This window comes from Lupinus angustifolius, chromosome LG04 (assembly GCF_001865875.1).
Source record: "Lupinus angustifolius cultivar Tanjil chromosome LG04, LupAngTanjil_v1.0, whole genome shotgun sequence".
Classification (NCBI taxonomy): Eukaryota; Viridiplantae; Streptophyta; class Magnoliopsida; order Fabales; family Fabaceae; genus Lupinus; species Lupinus angustifolius.
The window spans coordinates 6,390,549-6,405,421 of NC_032012.1; the positions used below are offsets into that span (position 1 = coordinate 6,390,549).

The window sequence follows — 14,873 nt, forward strand, 5'->3', positions numbered from 1 at the left end:
TCCAAAATGATTCTCCAATGCACTAGATGGTCATGAAAATTAAAACTATAAATGAGAATATCATCGAAGAACACAAAAATAAACCTTCGCAAATGAAGTTGCAATAGGTCATTCATAGCTTCTTGAAAAGTATTTGGAGCGTTAGTTAGCTCAAACGGTATAACCAAAAACTCGTAATGACCATCAAATATTCGAAAAGCAGTTTTGTTAGTGTCGTTCTCTTGCACTTTAATTCGATGATAACATGATTGGAGATCAATCTTTGAAAAAATGGTAGCACACACTACCTAATTTGTCCAATAACTCAACAATGTTTGGAATGGGAAAGCGATCACGAATGGTGATTGCATTTAACTCCTGATAATCGACACAAAAGTGCCAAATATCATCCTTCTTTTTTACTAACAAAACTATGGAGGAGAATGGACTAGTACTCAATGTAATATTCTCATTTGTGAGCATATCATTGATCATAGCGATCATAACTTCTTTTTGGAAATGAGGGTAACAATAAGGTTTAATTGAGATAGGGGTAGAATTTGGCATCAAGGGAATTGAATGGTCACGAGGGTGGTGCGAGGGTAGGCCAAGTGGGGTTTGAAAGACTTTCTCAATTTTTTTTAGAAGAGTCTGGATTTGTGGGTTGATGTCTTGGTTGTTTTGTTAAGGTAAGCTTGGAGTGAGCAATATGGGTACGAAGGTTATTGTGTGTAGAGAGGTAATAGAATCTATGTTTAAGAAACATATCAGTTGGTGTAGAGAGGAGAGTAAAATAGGATTTGCATTGTCTCGTTGGAGGGTAATGGTGTTATTCCCCACCTAAAAAGTCATGAATGGAACTGTAAAAACAGAAGTGACTAGTCCTAGAGTTCGTAACCATTCGATGCCAAGAACAACATCGATTCCTATAATTGGCAGTAAATAGAGTGGAATGTGAAACAACTAGTTTTGCATCCTGATGGGTGTATTAGAACACAATATTTACAGTAAATGTGGGCACTTTTTCCCAATATAACTAGAAATATTGGAGTTAGGTCAATCTCCAATTGTAGATAACTTGCCAATTGGGGTTGAATGACATTATGGAAACTTCCAGTATCCACCAAAATAGTGATTGGGTGGTCAGTGATTGATCCTTGAAATCACAATGTCTTGGAGGATGATTGTCCCTTTAGAGTTTGTTCAGATAATTGAAAGTGAATAAGCACATTATTTGATACTGGAGAACAATTAAGGCTCATATGTGGGATGAAAATTGTCCACCAACCGTAGCAGAAAACGTCTTTGTTGGCATTTATGCCATGTGTGAAACTTTTCATCGTAATTATAATAAAGACTTTGGGCACATTTCTCTTGCATCTGGACCATAGTGAGACGACATATAGGTAATGATGGGGAGGGTGATTGTGGAGCTAGAGGGGGTTAGAGGTCATATTGGGTGGGGGTGTGAGGAAATGGTTAGGCTGGGTAGTGGCGTTCATGTATCGAAAGGGTTTGTGTTGTGTGATTTTTGAGTCTCCGAGTTTTGATTCAACTAGTTTAGCAAGGCACATGACCTCTACAATATTAGTGGGCGAAGTATAGTCAGCTCACGCCTAATATCGTCATAAGGCCAAATATAAAACAGTTTAGAATTACCTCTAAAGATAGACCACATATTTTGTTGTAGATTTTTTCAAACTACTACTGGTATTCTCCCATTGTGCCAGTCTATCTAAGCTTAAATAACTTTGTTTGATGATTTTTATAACAAGAGGGTCCAAATCGTGTCTCTAAGCATCTAGTGAAAATCTCTAGGTTTGTGAAAGTAGAGTTATGAAAAGCCCACTTAAACCAGCTTAAGGCTTCCCCTTCATATAAATGAAATGATGTGGAGACGATGATCTGGAGGAACCTGGTAAAGCTGAAAAATCTACTCAGCTTGGAATAACTAGTCCAAGGTTCTGACCCATCAAAATGGCTGAGTTATAATTTTGGGTGTCTAGGATAGGTTGTTGGTGGGGCCATATAGGGATAATTGAGATGTCTGTAAGGGTTAGTGGGGTGAAAAATGATGAAATGGTGAATGTGCATAATGAGAATTTTGTAGGTGAAGAGTTTTAAGGTGGGATGTGGGTATATGGGTTGTAGGGTTAAGGTTTGACACAATGGAAGATTGAGGTTGATTTGGGGTTGTTTGTGGTGGATCTTGTGGTTGAGGTGGTAAGGTAGAGATATTTGCCAATTTTTCTATGATGATATGTAGAACCTCTATAATAGCCTCATGTTTGGAATCATGTTGTTCTTGTTGTTCTTTAAGCTTATCAACAAATATCTATAACAAGAATTCATCAATGTCCTTAATAGTAGGTAAAGGAAGAAACATGTGAGGCAAGATTTTGCCTTAAATAGATCCAAACTATATAGCATATAGGAGCCTGGGCCAGACATGTTACTCTGTTTAAAAAAAAATTAAATGCCTATGTCTGATTTGTTTAAAAGTCTAGTCTGATCTGTTAATCTATTTAAATGCAAGATATATTATATGGTCATGAAATAAGTCATCATGTCTACATTTAAATGAACTAATAGACCTACTTTTAGCTAGGCTCACTTAACTCTAATAATTAAATAATATTTTTATATACATTTTTATATTAAAATTACATATATAATAATATTACTTATATTAAAGTATAATTTCAAAATTGTAATATAATATAATTAAATATGACGATCTGTTAGGCTTAATAAGCATTTTAGATAGTCTAAAGTCTGACTTGCTAAGCTAAATAGACTTTTTTAAAAACCTAAGTCTAGTCTGTTCATGAAAAGTCTGGTCTGACTTAGCCTATTATAGGTCAAGTAATAAGCCTCTGATAGGTGAGTTGACCTATTTCTACCTTTAGTAGTAGGTTTAGGAGGCATGGTACAAGAATAAAAGCACCAATTGATAGAGATTTAGATTTTTAATGGAGGAAGACAGTAAGAAATAAGTGCAAGAGTAGGAAAAAAATGCAAAAAATAATAATTCTTAATTCATCCATAGCCTCCATGTATTAGTTAGAACAAGTTAAATACAAGAGGTAGAGAATTTAAGATTTCAACTACCAAAAATAAGTTCAACACATAAAGCCCAATTTTGAAATAAAAAGATAATTGAACTAATTAATCTTCATTCTTCAGCACCTAATCAGATAACAAATTGAGCCTATATTTAATACGAATGGTCCTTGATATATCTTCAATCCTATGAGTGGTCTATATTAATATGAAGGAACAAAACCACATAATTGGAAGAAGTCATAAGAATAATCAATAAGAGTGGACTTGGTATATTTGCTGACTCTCTCTCAAACTCAATAAATTTCAAGTTCGAAAATTCAGCCACTTTGGCTTCGTCAGTGTCAACATTCAACTGGCGACGCAGTAAAAGCCACCAACTTCTCTACTTTTCTTCCTCACAATGTTTATTCAACTTTAATATCAGTCTTTTATTATTTTTTTCCTTCAAATCCTTTCATTTCAGTCAGGTTTTGCTAAAATTGAAATATGATATTTTTTTATGTTTTAAATTGTGATTATTGTGGTAATTATAGTTTGAATTATTTCGTAATAAAAAATATATTTTTAAATTCAATCTATTTTATGTGATAATATAGCCTAAATGTAATTGCATTATGGTCCAATAAAACCACGTCATTATAATTCACTATCATACTATAATTATAATATGATGTGATTATAATAGTCAAGCCATATCACCTCTCTAAGTTTACAATTTGAATCATTTCATATTGTTGTTTGGCCAACAAAATCAAACGTATTTCATGATGGAAAAAAACTTTATAAATAAAAAAACTTTAGTACTTTTGTCAAATATCTATGTCTCACAATTAATTAGCCCCCATCTAGCTACTAAGGGATACCTTGGTAGAATAAATAAATAAGTTGACATTTCAATGCTAGTTATGGATTATCTTCCACAACAAATGAGACACATGAACAATAATACAACACTTCATCTCCATAGTGAAAAATGATTACATGTCTTAAAAAAATTAAGTCTTTATATAGCAAACTAATTATATTACATTAAATATAATTTTTTTTATGATTTCTCTTTTTAATATATGATAACTTTTAATTAAATTGGACACAAATAAAACACAAAATGTGACAGTTGATCTTCGTTCCTTTGAAGAATCCAACAATCTCTTAATTTTGCATATAGCACAAATAAGTCTGTATTTTTCTAACTTAACAAATATTTGAAGTTATATAAAACCTTAACACCAATGTTTGAAAAAGTGGAGGTACGTCCATACAAATCAAGAAGACATGAGATATATTTTCCTTTCTTATTTAGTTTTTTTGGGACATGAGGTTAAGACCAATGATAATAGTATTTGAATATTTTAATGAACTCACATTTTTATTCCTTTTTTTCTAATAAATAAAAATAAACAAGTCAAAAAATATATTAGTATACATAAATGTTAAAAAAATTATATTGAAAACACATACTAGTATAATTCCAATGACTTTAATTCGTTGCCTTACACTTTGGTTAACCTATTTAGGCAGCTTCGTGGCTTCAACTACGTTGCATGTTGAGACCTAGACAAACCTGATGAAGAAATCATTTGTTTTCATTGGTGTCTTAATTTGTGTTTCAATCCAATCAAAATATTTTATTTTATTGAGAAAATAAAAATAAAAATAAAAATTTATATTCTCATATTATTTCGTGAAACCTGTTAGAGAGAGACATGAATACAAGATAGTTTTGTAACTATTCAAACAAACCCAATGAAGGTTTGAATCTTGAATAGAGACATTGTCAATGGAAAGTGGTCAATGATGGGTTTCCTTATTTGATTCTGACTTCTTCCAAATCCCTTTCATCCTCTTCTATATAAATACTCACATCACCCACCTTATTATCCAAACATTCAAAACCAAACAAGTAGTTTCAAACACACACAAAAACCTTAGATCTTGTACACAAACATCCAAACAATCATTTCAACTAACCTCTTATTATGGCTTCAATACAAACCTCATCACCTTTATTCTTTTGTTCTTCAAAGAGAGTAAATGCTGCAATCCATGTCCCAAAACTCCCAAGAATCAGTTTCTCAGTCCCAAAAATACCTACCACAAAACTGGTTGAGGAATCAAAGTTCACAAACACAACCCCATTGTTAGAAAAGTATAATGTTACCAGCACTAAGGTACAAGATGATGTTAACCATTCCACAACTTCTAAGCATCTTGTTCAGCTATATGCTGTATTGGAAGCTGTAGCTGATAGAGTTGAAATGCACAACAATGTTTGTGAGCAAAGAAATAACTGGAACACACTTCTTTTAAACTCCATCAATATGATTACCCTAACTGCTACAACCATGGTTGGTGTTGCTGCTGTTAACAATGAAGTTGGTGCACCACTTTTGGCTTTGAAACTATCTTCTGCTCTTTTGTTTTCTGCTGCAACTGGGATGTTGCTTATCATGAACAAGATCCAGCCTTCGCAACTCGCGGAGGAACAACGCAATGCAACGAGATTGTTCAAGCAGCTTCAGACTCAAATCCAAACCACAATTGCTCTTGGAAATGTTACTGAAAAAGATGTGAAGGGTGCAATGGAGAAGGTTTTGGCACTTGACAAAGCTTACCCACTTCCCTTGTTAGGTGCTATGCTTGAAAAGTATCCTGCAAAATTTGAACCTGCAGTTTGGTGGCCTTCAACTCAGTTCCAAAAGAAAAATGAAGGAAAAGCAAAGAGCAAGAAAATGGGAGAAAAGAATGGATGGAGTAAAGAACTAGAAATGGAAATGAAACAAGTGGTTGAAGTGGTGAAGAGAAAAGACATTGAGGACTATGAGAGGCTTGGGAACATAGCCATGAAAGTGAATAAGAGTTTGGCAATAGCAGGTCCATTAATGACAGGAATAGCAGCAATAGGTTGTGGATTTGTAGGGAATAATGGGTTTTCATTGGCAGCATTAGTGCCACTCATGGCTGGATCAATGGCTGCAGCTATTAACACTTTTGAGCATGGTGGCCAAGTTGGTATGGTCTTTGAAATGTATAGAAACAATGCAGGCTTCTTCAACATGGTGGAGACATCAATTGAATCAACTTTAGAAGAGAATGATTTGGAGAAAAGAGAAAATGGTGAGTTGTTTGAAATGAAAATGGCTTTGCAATTGGGAAGAAGTGTTTCACAGTTAAGAGAACTTGCCTCAAAATCTAGTGCTTATCGCATGGAAGGAATTGACATAGATGAATTTGCAAGCAAGCTATTCTAGGATATTCTTTAATGATGTACAAACACATTCTTTTGTTCTTTCATATATAGTCCTCCATATGAGGTGAGTAGAAAATTTACTATAGAGTAGAGAGAATCTGATTCTGCATATATATTAACTTCATCAAGTTATAGACCAATTGACTCATTTTCAGATTATTATTTTTGTTTTGGCACAAGATATATTAATTTACTATATATAGTACAATTTTCTTTTAATAACAACATCAGCAAGAAGAGGTGATAATATAAAGCCTTGAGATTGATAAATTATATATGCTTAAGAGTCTGTAAGTTTACTACAAGAATGTATGTGTAATCATAATTTGTACATTAAGTCAATTACTCTAATTTCATATAAGAATGTTTAGGATTTGGTGATTCATGTGGGGGTATACTTTAAGGTATACTTGTCTCTACATACATTAATAAAGAGAATCATTATTCATCTGATAATACTTGATTAGTTGAAGACAAAAAAAAAATATAGTTATTTTGACATAGATAATATATGTTCATTATTTTTTTGACATATAACACGCAGAAACAGAGAGAAGATAAAAGAGTTTGGAATTGGGATGGATGTGTACTAAAAAAAATCAAATAGTAATATAAGTCATGGATGGGTGTTTGTAATTTGGTAAAATTTGGCTATTTAAATTATGGAAGTTATTGAGAAATACTTTATACATTTGTTGTACTATAAATTGTGTCATTCCATGTACTATATTATGATTAATCATCAAAATAATTAATAATTATTTTTTTAACTTAAAAAGGTATTTTTTCAACCAATGATAGGCTGATCTGATGGCATAACTTGTGGAATGGAATACTCTAATGTCATGGAGTGATGGAACGGGATCCTCTATCCTTTAGAGTTCTTGTCCGTGTTCCAGTCCAATCACTCTTTGCCAACAAATAAAAATAACATTTTATTTTAATTTGAACATGATTGGGGACATTAAGTTGGGCAGATGATCCTATCACATGATTAGTTATATGCACATAAGTTTTGATAGACCAATTTTACATTGGTTATAAATAACATGCATACATAAACAAATTTAAGTGAGTCCAGTTGCATTCAAAATTCAACTAAAATATAAATGCATACTTGTGTCTTGACAGAAACACTTAGAAATTAAAAATTGCAGAGAGACACATTACTTAATCATTACTCAGTCCACTAATTCTCTTTTCTGTCTATATTCTGTCCCCAAGCTTCACAACACAGAAAACAAAAGCAACAACTAAAGAGAACAAAGACATAGATAAAAGAAACCAAAACTGAATACTAATAAAAGCAAAGGAACAACATTATAAACACAACACTTCAACTATTATTCCTTCTTTCTTCACCACTTCTAACATTCACAAAACCATCTACACTACCTACTTCTTTAATCTATGCATTTCTTTCTCACCAATAAAACTCACATTCCTACAATGCCATCACTACTTATTATTCAACTCATTCTCTCATTTCTCACCTTAACAACTTCACAATCCACCATTTGCAGAACTTCTTGTGGTAACATTCCTATCAAATACCCCTTTTCCATTGATGATGGTTGTGGCAGCCCATACTACAGACACATTCTACATTGTTCTGACTCACAAAAACTTGAACTTAGAACCCCTTCAGGTAAATATGTGGTTCGAAACGTTAGCTATGCTGATCCACACATTGTGGTCACTGATCCATTCATGTGGGCATGTGAAGATGGTGAAAACTTTCGTCCCACTAGGCCATTCAGTTTAGACACAAGTACACGCTTCAAACTTTCACTACAAAATGAGTATATCTTCTTTAACTGTAGTGAAGACAATGTTATAATTCAACCAAAGCCTATGTTCTGTGAACATTACCCTGAAAGATGTGATTCATCGTGTGATAGTGCAAGCTATCTTTGCAGACACTTACCTAAGTGTTCTTTTGCTCTTAGTAGTAGTTCTTGTTGTTCTTATCATCCCAAAGCCACTGAATCATTGAGGTTGATGCTTAAGTATTGTACTAGTTATGCTAGTGTTTATTGGAGGAATGTTGGTGCTCCTCAACCTTATGATCAAGTACCTGAATATGGGATTAGAGTTGATTTTGATATTCCTGTAACTACACGATGCCTTCAGTGTCAGGATCCATTGAAAGGAGGTGGAACTTGTGGGTTTGATACAGAGTCACAGAGTTTCATGTGTCTGTGTAAGGATGGAAACTCCACTACCCATTGTAAAGGTATGTTCAACATATTATCGTACTAAATCTTGTCTCGTATGATAATAAAAATATGACATGTTGATTAAAATATAGTTTACATTTTAATTATTATTGTTTTTGTTTCATGATCATTGGACGAAACAGATCTTGATCTCGGTTCATTTTCATGTGTTGATATTCATGAACTAACTCTTAAATTAAATGGGAATGGTATATTGTCTTATTTGGCAGATTATGATATTGCAAGGCACAATAGGAAGGTCCATGTTATCGCAGGTGAGGTGACAAAGATCAAAGTTATTATTGAAGTGGAAATTTAGGTTGATGTTTAAAGTTGCATGTGTTCCAAATATGGCTGCAGGGACAGTTAGTGGTATTTCGGCTGCAGGAGCATTTGGAATTGGAGCTGGTATTTGGTACTTGAAGAAAGTGAGAGCTAAAGCACCAGTAACATGTGGAGTTCAAACAAATGAGAACAGGCTTTTCTGAAAACTGAAGATGAGACAGAATCTAAGACAACAAATCTTTTGAGTTACGAAAACATGTGCCTATTGTTACTTTCCTCCATGTAGTTGTTGTGTTTATTTATTTATACAACAAGTATATAGGCTATAGTCATAAGATGTAGCTGAAAAAGTTATGGCCAAAGCCATTACTTTGACAAGAAGGAAGAGGGTCTTGGAGCATTTCATTTTTGTAGTGTTTGTGTGTTGGAGACAAAAGAAGTTGAATAAAGTAATCTATGAGTGATTGTTTTTACTTTTTACATAGTTTACAACTTTACATGTAAGACCTAAGATCCCATGGCTATAAGTATTGTTAAGTATTGAATTTTGAATGGAATTTGATAAAAACGAATAAAAATATAAAATGAAGAGAATTATCGAACAAAAATAATATAAAATTAATATTTGTGATATCTTTAAAAAAGTTCATAAGTAATATTTTAATAAATACATAAGATTAAAAGTTGTCTACACTCTTAAGAGTTGCTGAGGCTATTGATTAGAGATTGAAACTTGAAAGTAATGATAAGAATACCTAAAATAATATTAAAAATGTTAGAAATATGATGCAGAATATAGAGAACAAAGCAACCAGGACAGAAACACTGGAACAAACAAGTGGTGGAACATCATTAACACTTGTTAAAACAATCATTAACTTAAGTGTAGGAACAGAAGATGATTAACAGAAACAGAGAAATCATACCCATAAAACAAAACCAAGCAATAGGATTATGGGTTTATGGTTTAAAGCCATTTGTATAAAGGGTTTAAAGCAATTATGCACTCACAATCTTATTTAACCTTAGCAGCATTATTACCAAAGCCAAAGTTGCTACTACTGCAAAAACAACACCCATTTTCATATTCATATTCATATTCAAATTCAAACTCAAATTCAGCTACTACCCACTTATTGAATGCCAAAATCAACCATCTTTCTTCACAAGGTGCTCACTGTCAAGTTCTTCAAACCTATGTTTCTATGCTTAATACCCATGTTCCTTCTGACCCTTATACCTACCCAAGTCTTTTCAAAGCTTGCTCCTTTCTTAACCTCTTCTCTATTGGTCGTTCCATACATCAACGTGTTGTGGTTTATGGCTTTTCTCTTGACCCATATATTGGTTCTTCTTTGATCAATTTCTATGTCAAATTTGGGTTCTCTGATATTGCTCGCAAAGTGTTTGACTTTATGCCTCGGAGGAATGTTGTCCCTTGGACTTCCATTATGGGGTGCTATTCGAAAATGGGTAGTGTTGATGAGGCATTTTCTTTGGTTAATCAAATGCGTAGCGAGGGGATTCAACCCAGTAGCGTTACGGTGTTGAGCTTGCTGTTTGGAGTTTCAGAGGTTGTTCATGTGCGGTGTTTGCATGGTTGTGCAATTTTGTATGGGTTTGTGTCTGATATAACTTTGTCAAATTCTATTCTTAATGTGTATGGGAAATGTGGGAATATTGAGGATTCTCGGAAATTGTTTGATCACATGGACCAAAGGGACATTGTTTCATGGAATTCATTGATTTCAGCCTATGCTCAGATTGGTGATATATGTGAAGTTCTGAAACTTCTCAAGACCATGAGGGTAGAAGGTTTGAAGCCTGATAAACAGACATTTGGGTCGGTATTGTCCATAGCTGCGTCAAGGGGTGAGTTGATGGTTGGAAGGTCAGTGCATGGCCAGATTTTGAGAGCTGGTTTTGACTTGGATGCACATGTTCAAACATCACTCATTGTAATGTACTTAAAAGGTGGGAAGATTGACATTGCATTTAGACTGTTTGAAAAGAATTCCGAGAAGGATGTGGTTTTGTGGACTGCAATGATCTCAGGCCTTGTGCAGAATGACTTTGCAGACAAGGCTCTAGCCGTTTTCCATCAGATGTTAAAATTTGTAGTGAAGCCATCTACTGCTACTATGGCCAGTATCATTACAGCTTGTGCACAACTCGGGTCTTTTAATTTGGGGAGATCGATACATGGTTACGTAGTTAGGCAGGATTTGCCATTGGATATTGCTGCTCAAAACTCTCTTGTTACGATGTATGCAAAGTGTGGTTACTTGGATAAGAGTTCCGTTGTATTTGATAAGATGAGCAAAAGGGATTTGGTTTCCTGGAATGCAATAGTAGGTGGATATGCTCAAAACGGCTATGTATGCAAGGCCTTATCCCTTTTTAACGACATGAGGATTGATCATCAAACACCTGATTCAATAACCATTGTCTCCCTCCTGCAAGGGTGTGCGTCCACTGGGCAACTCTATTTGGGAAAATGGATCCACAGCTTTGTAATAAGAAATGTCATTAGGCCTTGCATCATGGTTGACACTTCTTTGGTAGACATGTACTGCAAATGTGGTGATTTGGATACAGCCGAAAGGTGTTTCAACCGGATGCCACGTAAGGATTTGGTATCATGGAGTGCCATAATTGCAGGATATGGCTATCATGGCAAAGGGGACACTGCATTGAGGTTATACTCCGAGTTCCTGGAAAGTGGTATTAAACCAAACCATGTGATTTTCCTTTCCGTTCTATCATCTTGTAGTCATAATGGACTTATAGACCAGGGCTTGAACATATATGAATCAATGGCCAAAGATTTTGGGATGGCACCAAATCTTGAACATCATGCTTGTGTAGTGGATCTCCTCAGCCGCGCTGGGAGGGTAGAGGAGGCGTATGACTTGTACAAGAAAGTGTTCTCAGATCCTACAATAGATGTTTTAGGCATACTCCTTGATGCTTGCCGTGCAAATGGTAACGATGAACTTGGCGATACAATTGCCAATGATATTCTCATACTGAGGCCGATGAATGCAGGAAATTACGTGCAACTAGCACACTGCTATGCTTCAATAAACAAGTGGGAAGAAGTGAGTGAGACATGGAGCCATATGAGATCTCTTGGCCTCAGAAAAATACCTGGGTGGAGTTTTATTGATATACAAGGGAACATCACTACATTTTTCACAGATCACAATTCACACCCACAGTTTCAAGAAATAGTTCTTACACTTAAATTTTTGAGAAGGGAAATGATCAAAATGGAGGAAGTGGACATTAACATTGAAAGCAGCTACATACATAACAATAACATATGCTGAAGGGTTTTAAACAAGAGTATTCCAACTTCTATCAAAATCTCTATACAGTGGGTGGATTATTCTCTTTTTGCATTGGTTTGCTTCTAACAATAAAGAGCTACAAGCATTAGAGGAGGTGTTAGACACATTCTTTTATGGAACAATTACCTAGTGGCTAATGTTTTTATTGGCAAACACTTATGTCAAGTGTCAGAACATTGTTTAAGGAAACAAATAATTAATTTTGTATTTGAAATGATGTATTTAATATTTTTGAGAAATTCTTTGTTTTTAAATTTTGACTTGCTCATTTTGTATTCCTTAAACAATGTTTTTGTTACACTTGTTAATTTGTAAATATGTTTTTGAATGTTAAAGTTACTCATTTTTATATTCATGTATGTGTTTAATGTGTATAATATTAAACACATTTGCAAATTGTTTTCCTTAAACTTTTCTATATAATATATTACTTTAGAGATCTTAATGATAATATTTTAATAAAATAATTACGTGAATATTCTAATGCAGATTACTAAACGTTGAATAATAACCTATAAGTCTAATTTAATGATATAAGTTTGTGTTAGATCACCATATCAAAACGTCAAGAATTAATTTATGAGTGTAACACTTAAAATATAATAGGTTTAAGAAAAGACATGTCTTTAATTAAAATAGAATTCTCTATCATTTTAAAAGCTTATATTTACTAATGATTGATTCTTATGTAAAAAATTATAAGTATAATATTTATGTATTGTTACTTTAAATATTTACATACAATTAATATATTATTTATCATTAATTTGTATTATTTCTTTTAAGAGTAAATAATGACTAAACATGAATAATAAATGACAGAGGATAACATATAAAACTGATACAATTGTACATGCATTTTTTCCTCAAAAACATATTATTTATTTTTGAATATAAATCATCACATTATCATTTCATCTTAGAGTGTAATATTGATGCACTGACAGTGTAAAGAATTATGCACAATCAGTTCATCATCCGCCCTTCATTTAGATTACTTTTTGTGAAAAGTCAAATATAATTGAAAATGAATTGTAGATAATAGAGTGACATTGTAAAAAGCTCTTACACTATCAGTTTATACATCTTTTACTCTTCATCTTCTTACCTAATCTTGTCTCAATTTTCTTAATTGCTTAAAATAATTTGTGATAGAAACTAAGTGTTATATAACATGATACCACTAATTAAATATTGGTAAATCTTAAAAGAAAGATAACAAAAACAACTAAATATAGAAGAGTGACATGTGATAGAAACCCACGTAGTAGTTCAGTTTTTCCTAAAACGTGAGAGAGACATTTAAGGAAACAAATCTTAACCAATATATCAGTCAAGATCCTGTTCCTCAGTTAAGTGTGTGTGTGCCAAATATTTGGTTCAGAGAGAGAGAGAGAGTGCAAAAAGAGTAAAAAGATGAATAGGAAGCAACAAAGAGCGTTCAAATTGTTCATGTGGATTCTGGGTCTCTCTTTAGGAGCTTACATTGCAGGACGACCCTTATATTGGCATATCAATGATACCCTTAACTCCATTTCTTCTAATTCTTGTCCTCCTTGCCACTGTGATTGTTCTTTTCAACCCCTTCTTTCTCTCCCTGAAGGTACCCAAAAAAGGGTTATGAAATATTGAAACACCATATTTATGAGTATAATATTCATGTACTTCAGTCTAAGGATTTATACACATTCATTGAATCATCCATTATTCATTTGGATTACTTTTTTTTAATAATGATTAGATATTAGATATGAATGATAAATGATGCATTTGTTAGTGATTTTTTTCCTCTAATATTATTCCTTCATCACATCATATGCATTAATATTATTTATTGTACATTGTTGTAAACATGGTTTCTAAGACCTACATTGTTATTGTTATCAATTAATTGGCAATCAAATTACTCAACTTAGTTTAGAACATTGTTTTTATTTTCATTTATTTATTGTGTATGGCCATGTAATGAAAAACATGTAACTTGATAGACACAATCTTGGGTATATGTTGTTTCTTGTGCTTAGACATCATAGATTGCTGATTTCTGATGAGGTGTTTTTGTTTGTTCTTAAACTTCAGGATTGGCCAATGACTCCATTTTAGGTTAGTTCTTATTCTCCCTTTGCTACTAGAGTTCTTAGCTAGTTAAATATGTGAGTGATCAACTATTTATAATAACTTGATATCCCCTTCTATTATGATAATTGACATTAAGATAAAAGGAAAGGAAAAAGAAACATATATAAAAGGAAAAATGTAAAATGGTGTTTAGGCATTTGTAATAATTACTAAAAAGGGTTATCAAAAGAGCTCAAATTCTGCTACCTTTCATGCATGAATAAAAATTGATGATTATATTTAGCATATTGTAGATTGCATGAGGCAAGAGCAAGGGGTGAGTAAAGAAGTGGAGAAGAATTTCACTGATCTTTTAGCTGAAGAAGTAAGACAAAAAGAAGCTGAAGCTGAAGAAAAACAAAGGATTGCAGATATAAAACTATTAGAGGCTAAGAAATTAGCATCACAATATCAAAAGGAAGCTGATAAGTGCAATTCAGGGATGGAGACATGTGAAGAAGCTAGGGAAAGAGCTGAAGCAGCACTTGAATATCAGATGAAAGAAACTGCTATTTGGGAACTTAGGGCTAGGCAAAGAGGATGGAAAGAAGGTGCAAAGATATCTAGAGCTCATTTTTGAATAGATATAGTACCCCTTTCTAA

The 14,873-nt window shown here is 33.3% G+C and overlaps 4 protein-coding genes across 4 annotated transcripts; all 4 read left to right on the forward strand.

Annotated features, from left to right (window-relative positions):
* Nucleotides 4,991-6,449, forward strand: LOC109345340 (probable F-box protein At4g22030). The gene has a single exon (XM_019584290.1). The coding sequence runs from the start codon at nt 5,025-5,027 to the stop codon at nt 6,294-6,296; it is 1,272 nt and encodes a 423-aa protein (XP_019439835.1). The 5' UTR covers nt 4,991-5,024; the 3' UTR covers nt 6,297-6,449.
* On the forward strand, nt 7,599-9,247 carry LOC109345343 (LEAF RUST 10 DISEASE-RESISTANCE LOCUS RECEPTOR-LIKE PROTEIN KINASE-like 2.7). The gene is made up of 3 exons (XM_019584293.1): nt 7,599-8,531; nt 8,745-8,789; nt 8,875-9,247. Exons 1-3 carry the CDS (start codon nt 7,706-7,708, stop codon nt 9,000-9,002), a joined length of 999 nt encoding a protein of 332 aa, XP_019439838.1. The 5' UTR covers nt 7,599-7,705; the 3' UTR covers nt 9,003-9,247.
* Nucleotides 9,674-12,328, forward strand: LOC109345344 (pentatricopeptide repeat-containing protein At4g04370). Its single transcript, XM_019584294.1, has one exon. It carries the CDS (start codon nt 9,801-9,803, stop codon nt 12,129-12,131), a length of 2,331 nt encoding a protein of 776 aa, XP_019439839.1. The 5' UTR covers nt 9,674-9,800; the 3' UTR covers nt 12,132-12,328.
* On the forward strand, nt 13,447-14,873 carry LOC109344804. Its single transcript, XM_019583549.1, has 3 exons — nt 13,447-13,755; nt 14,232-14,255; nt 14,525-14,873. Exons 1-3 carry the CDS (start codon nt 13,569-13,571, stop codon nt 14,848-14,850), a joined length of 537 nt encoding a protein of 178 aa, XP_019439094.1. The 5' UTR covers nt 13,447-13,568; the 3' UTR covers nt 14,851-14,873.

Bases quoted from the DNA above. Each gene is read 5' to 3' on its own strand.
- LOC109345340 (XM_019584290.1), top strand. From the start codon at position 5,025: ATGGCTTCAATACAAACCTCATCACCTTTATTCTTTTGTTCTTCAAAG.
- LOC109345343 (XM_019584293.1), top strand. From the start codon at position 7,706: ATGCATTTCTTTCTCACCAATAAAACTCACATTCCTACAATGCCATCA. The intron at 8,532-8,744 runs GTATGTTCAACA...CTTATTTGGCAG, and splicing joins CTCCACTACCCATTGTAAAG to ATTATGATATTGCAAGGCAC. The intron at 8,790-8,874 runs GTGAGGTGACAA...ATATGGCTGCAG, and splicing joins GAAGGTCCATGTTATCGCAG to GGACAGTTAGTGGTATTTCG.
- LOC109345344 (XM_019584294.1), top strand. From the start codon at position 9,801: ATGCACTCACAATCTTATTTAACCTTAGCAGCATTATTACCAAAGCCA.
- LOC109344804 (XM_019583549.1), top strand. From the start codon at position 13,569: ATGAATAGGAAGCAACAAAGAGCGTTCAAATTGTTCATGTGGATTCTG. The intron at 13,756-14,231 runs GTACCCAAAAAA...CTTAAACTTCAG, and splicing joins CCTTCTTTCTCTCCCTGAAG to GATTGGCCAATGACTCCATT. The intron at 14,256-14,524 runs GTTAGTTCTTAT...AGCATATTGTAG, and splicing joins GGCCAATGACTCCATTTTAG to ATTGCATGAGGCAAGAGCAA.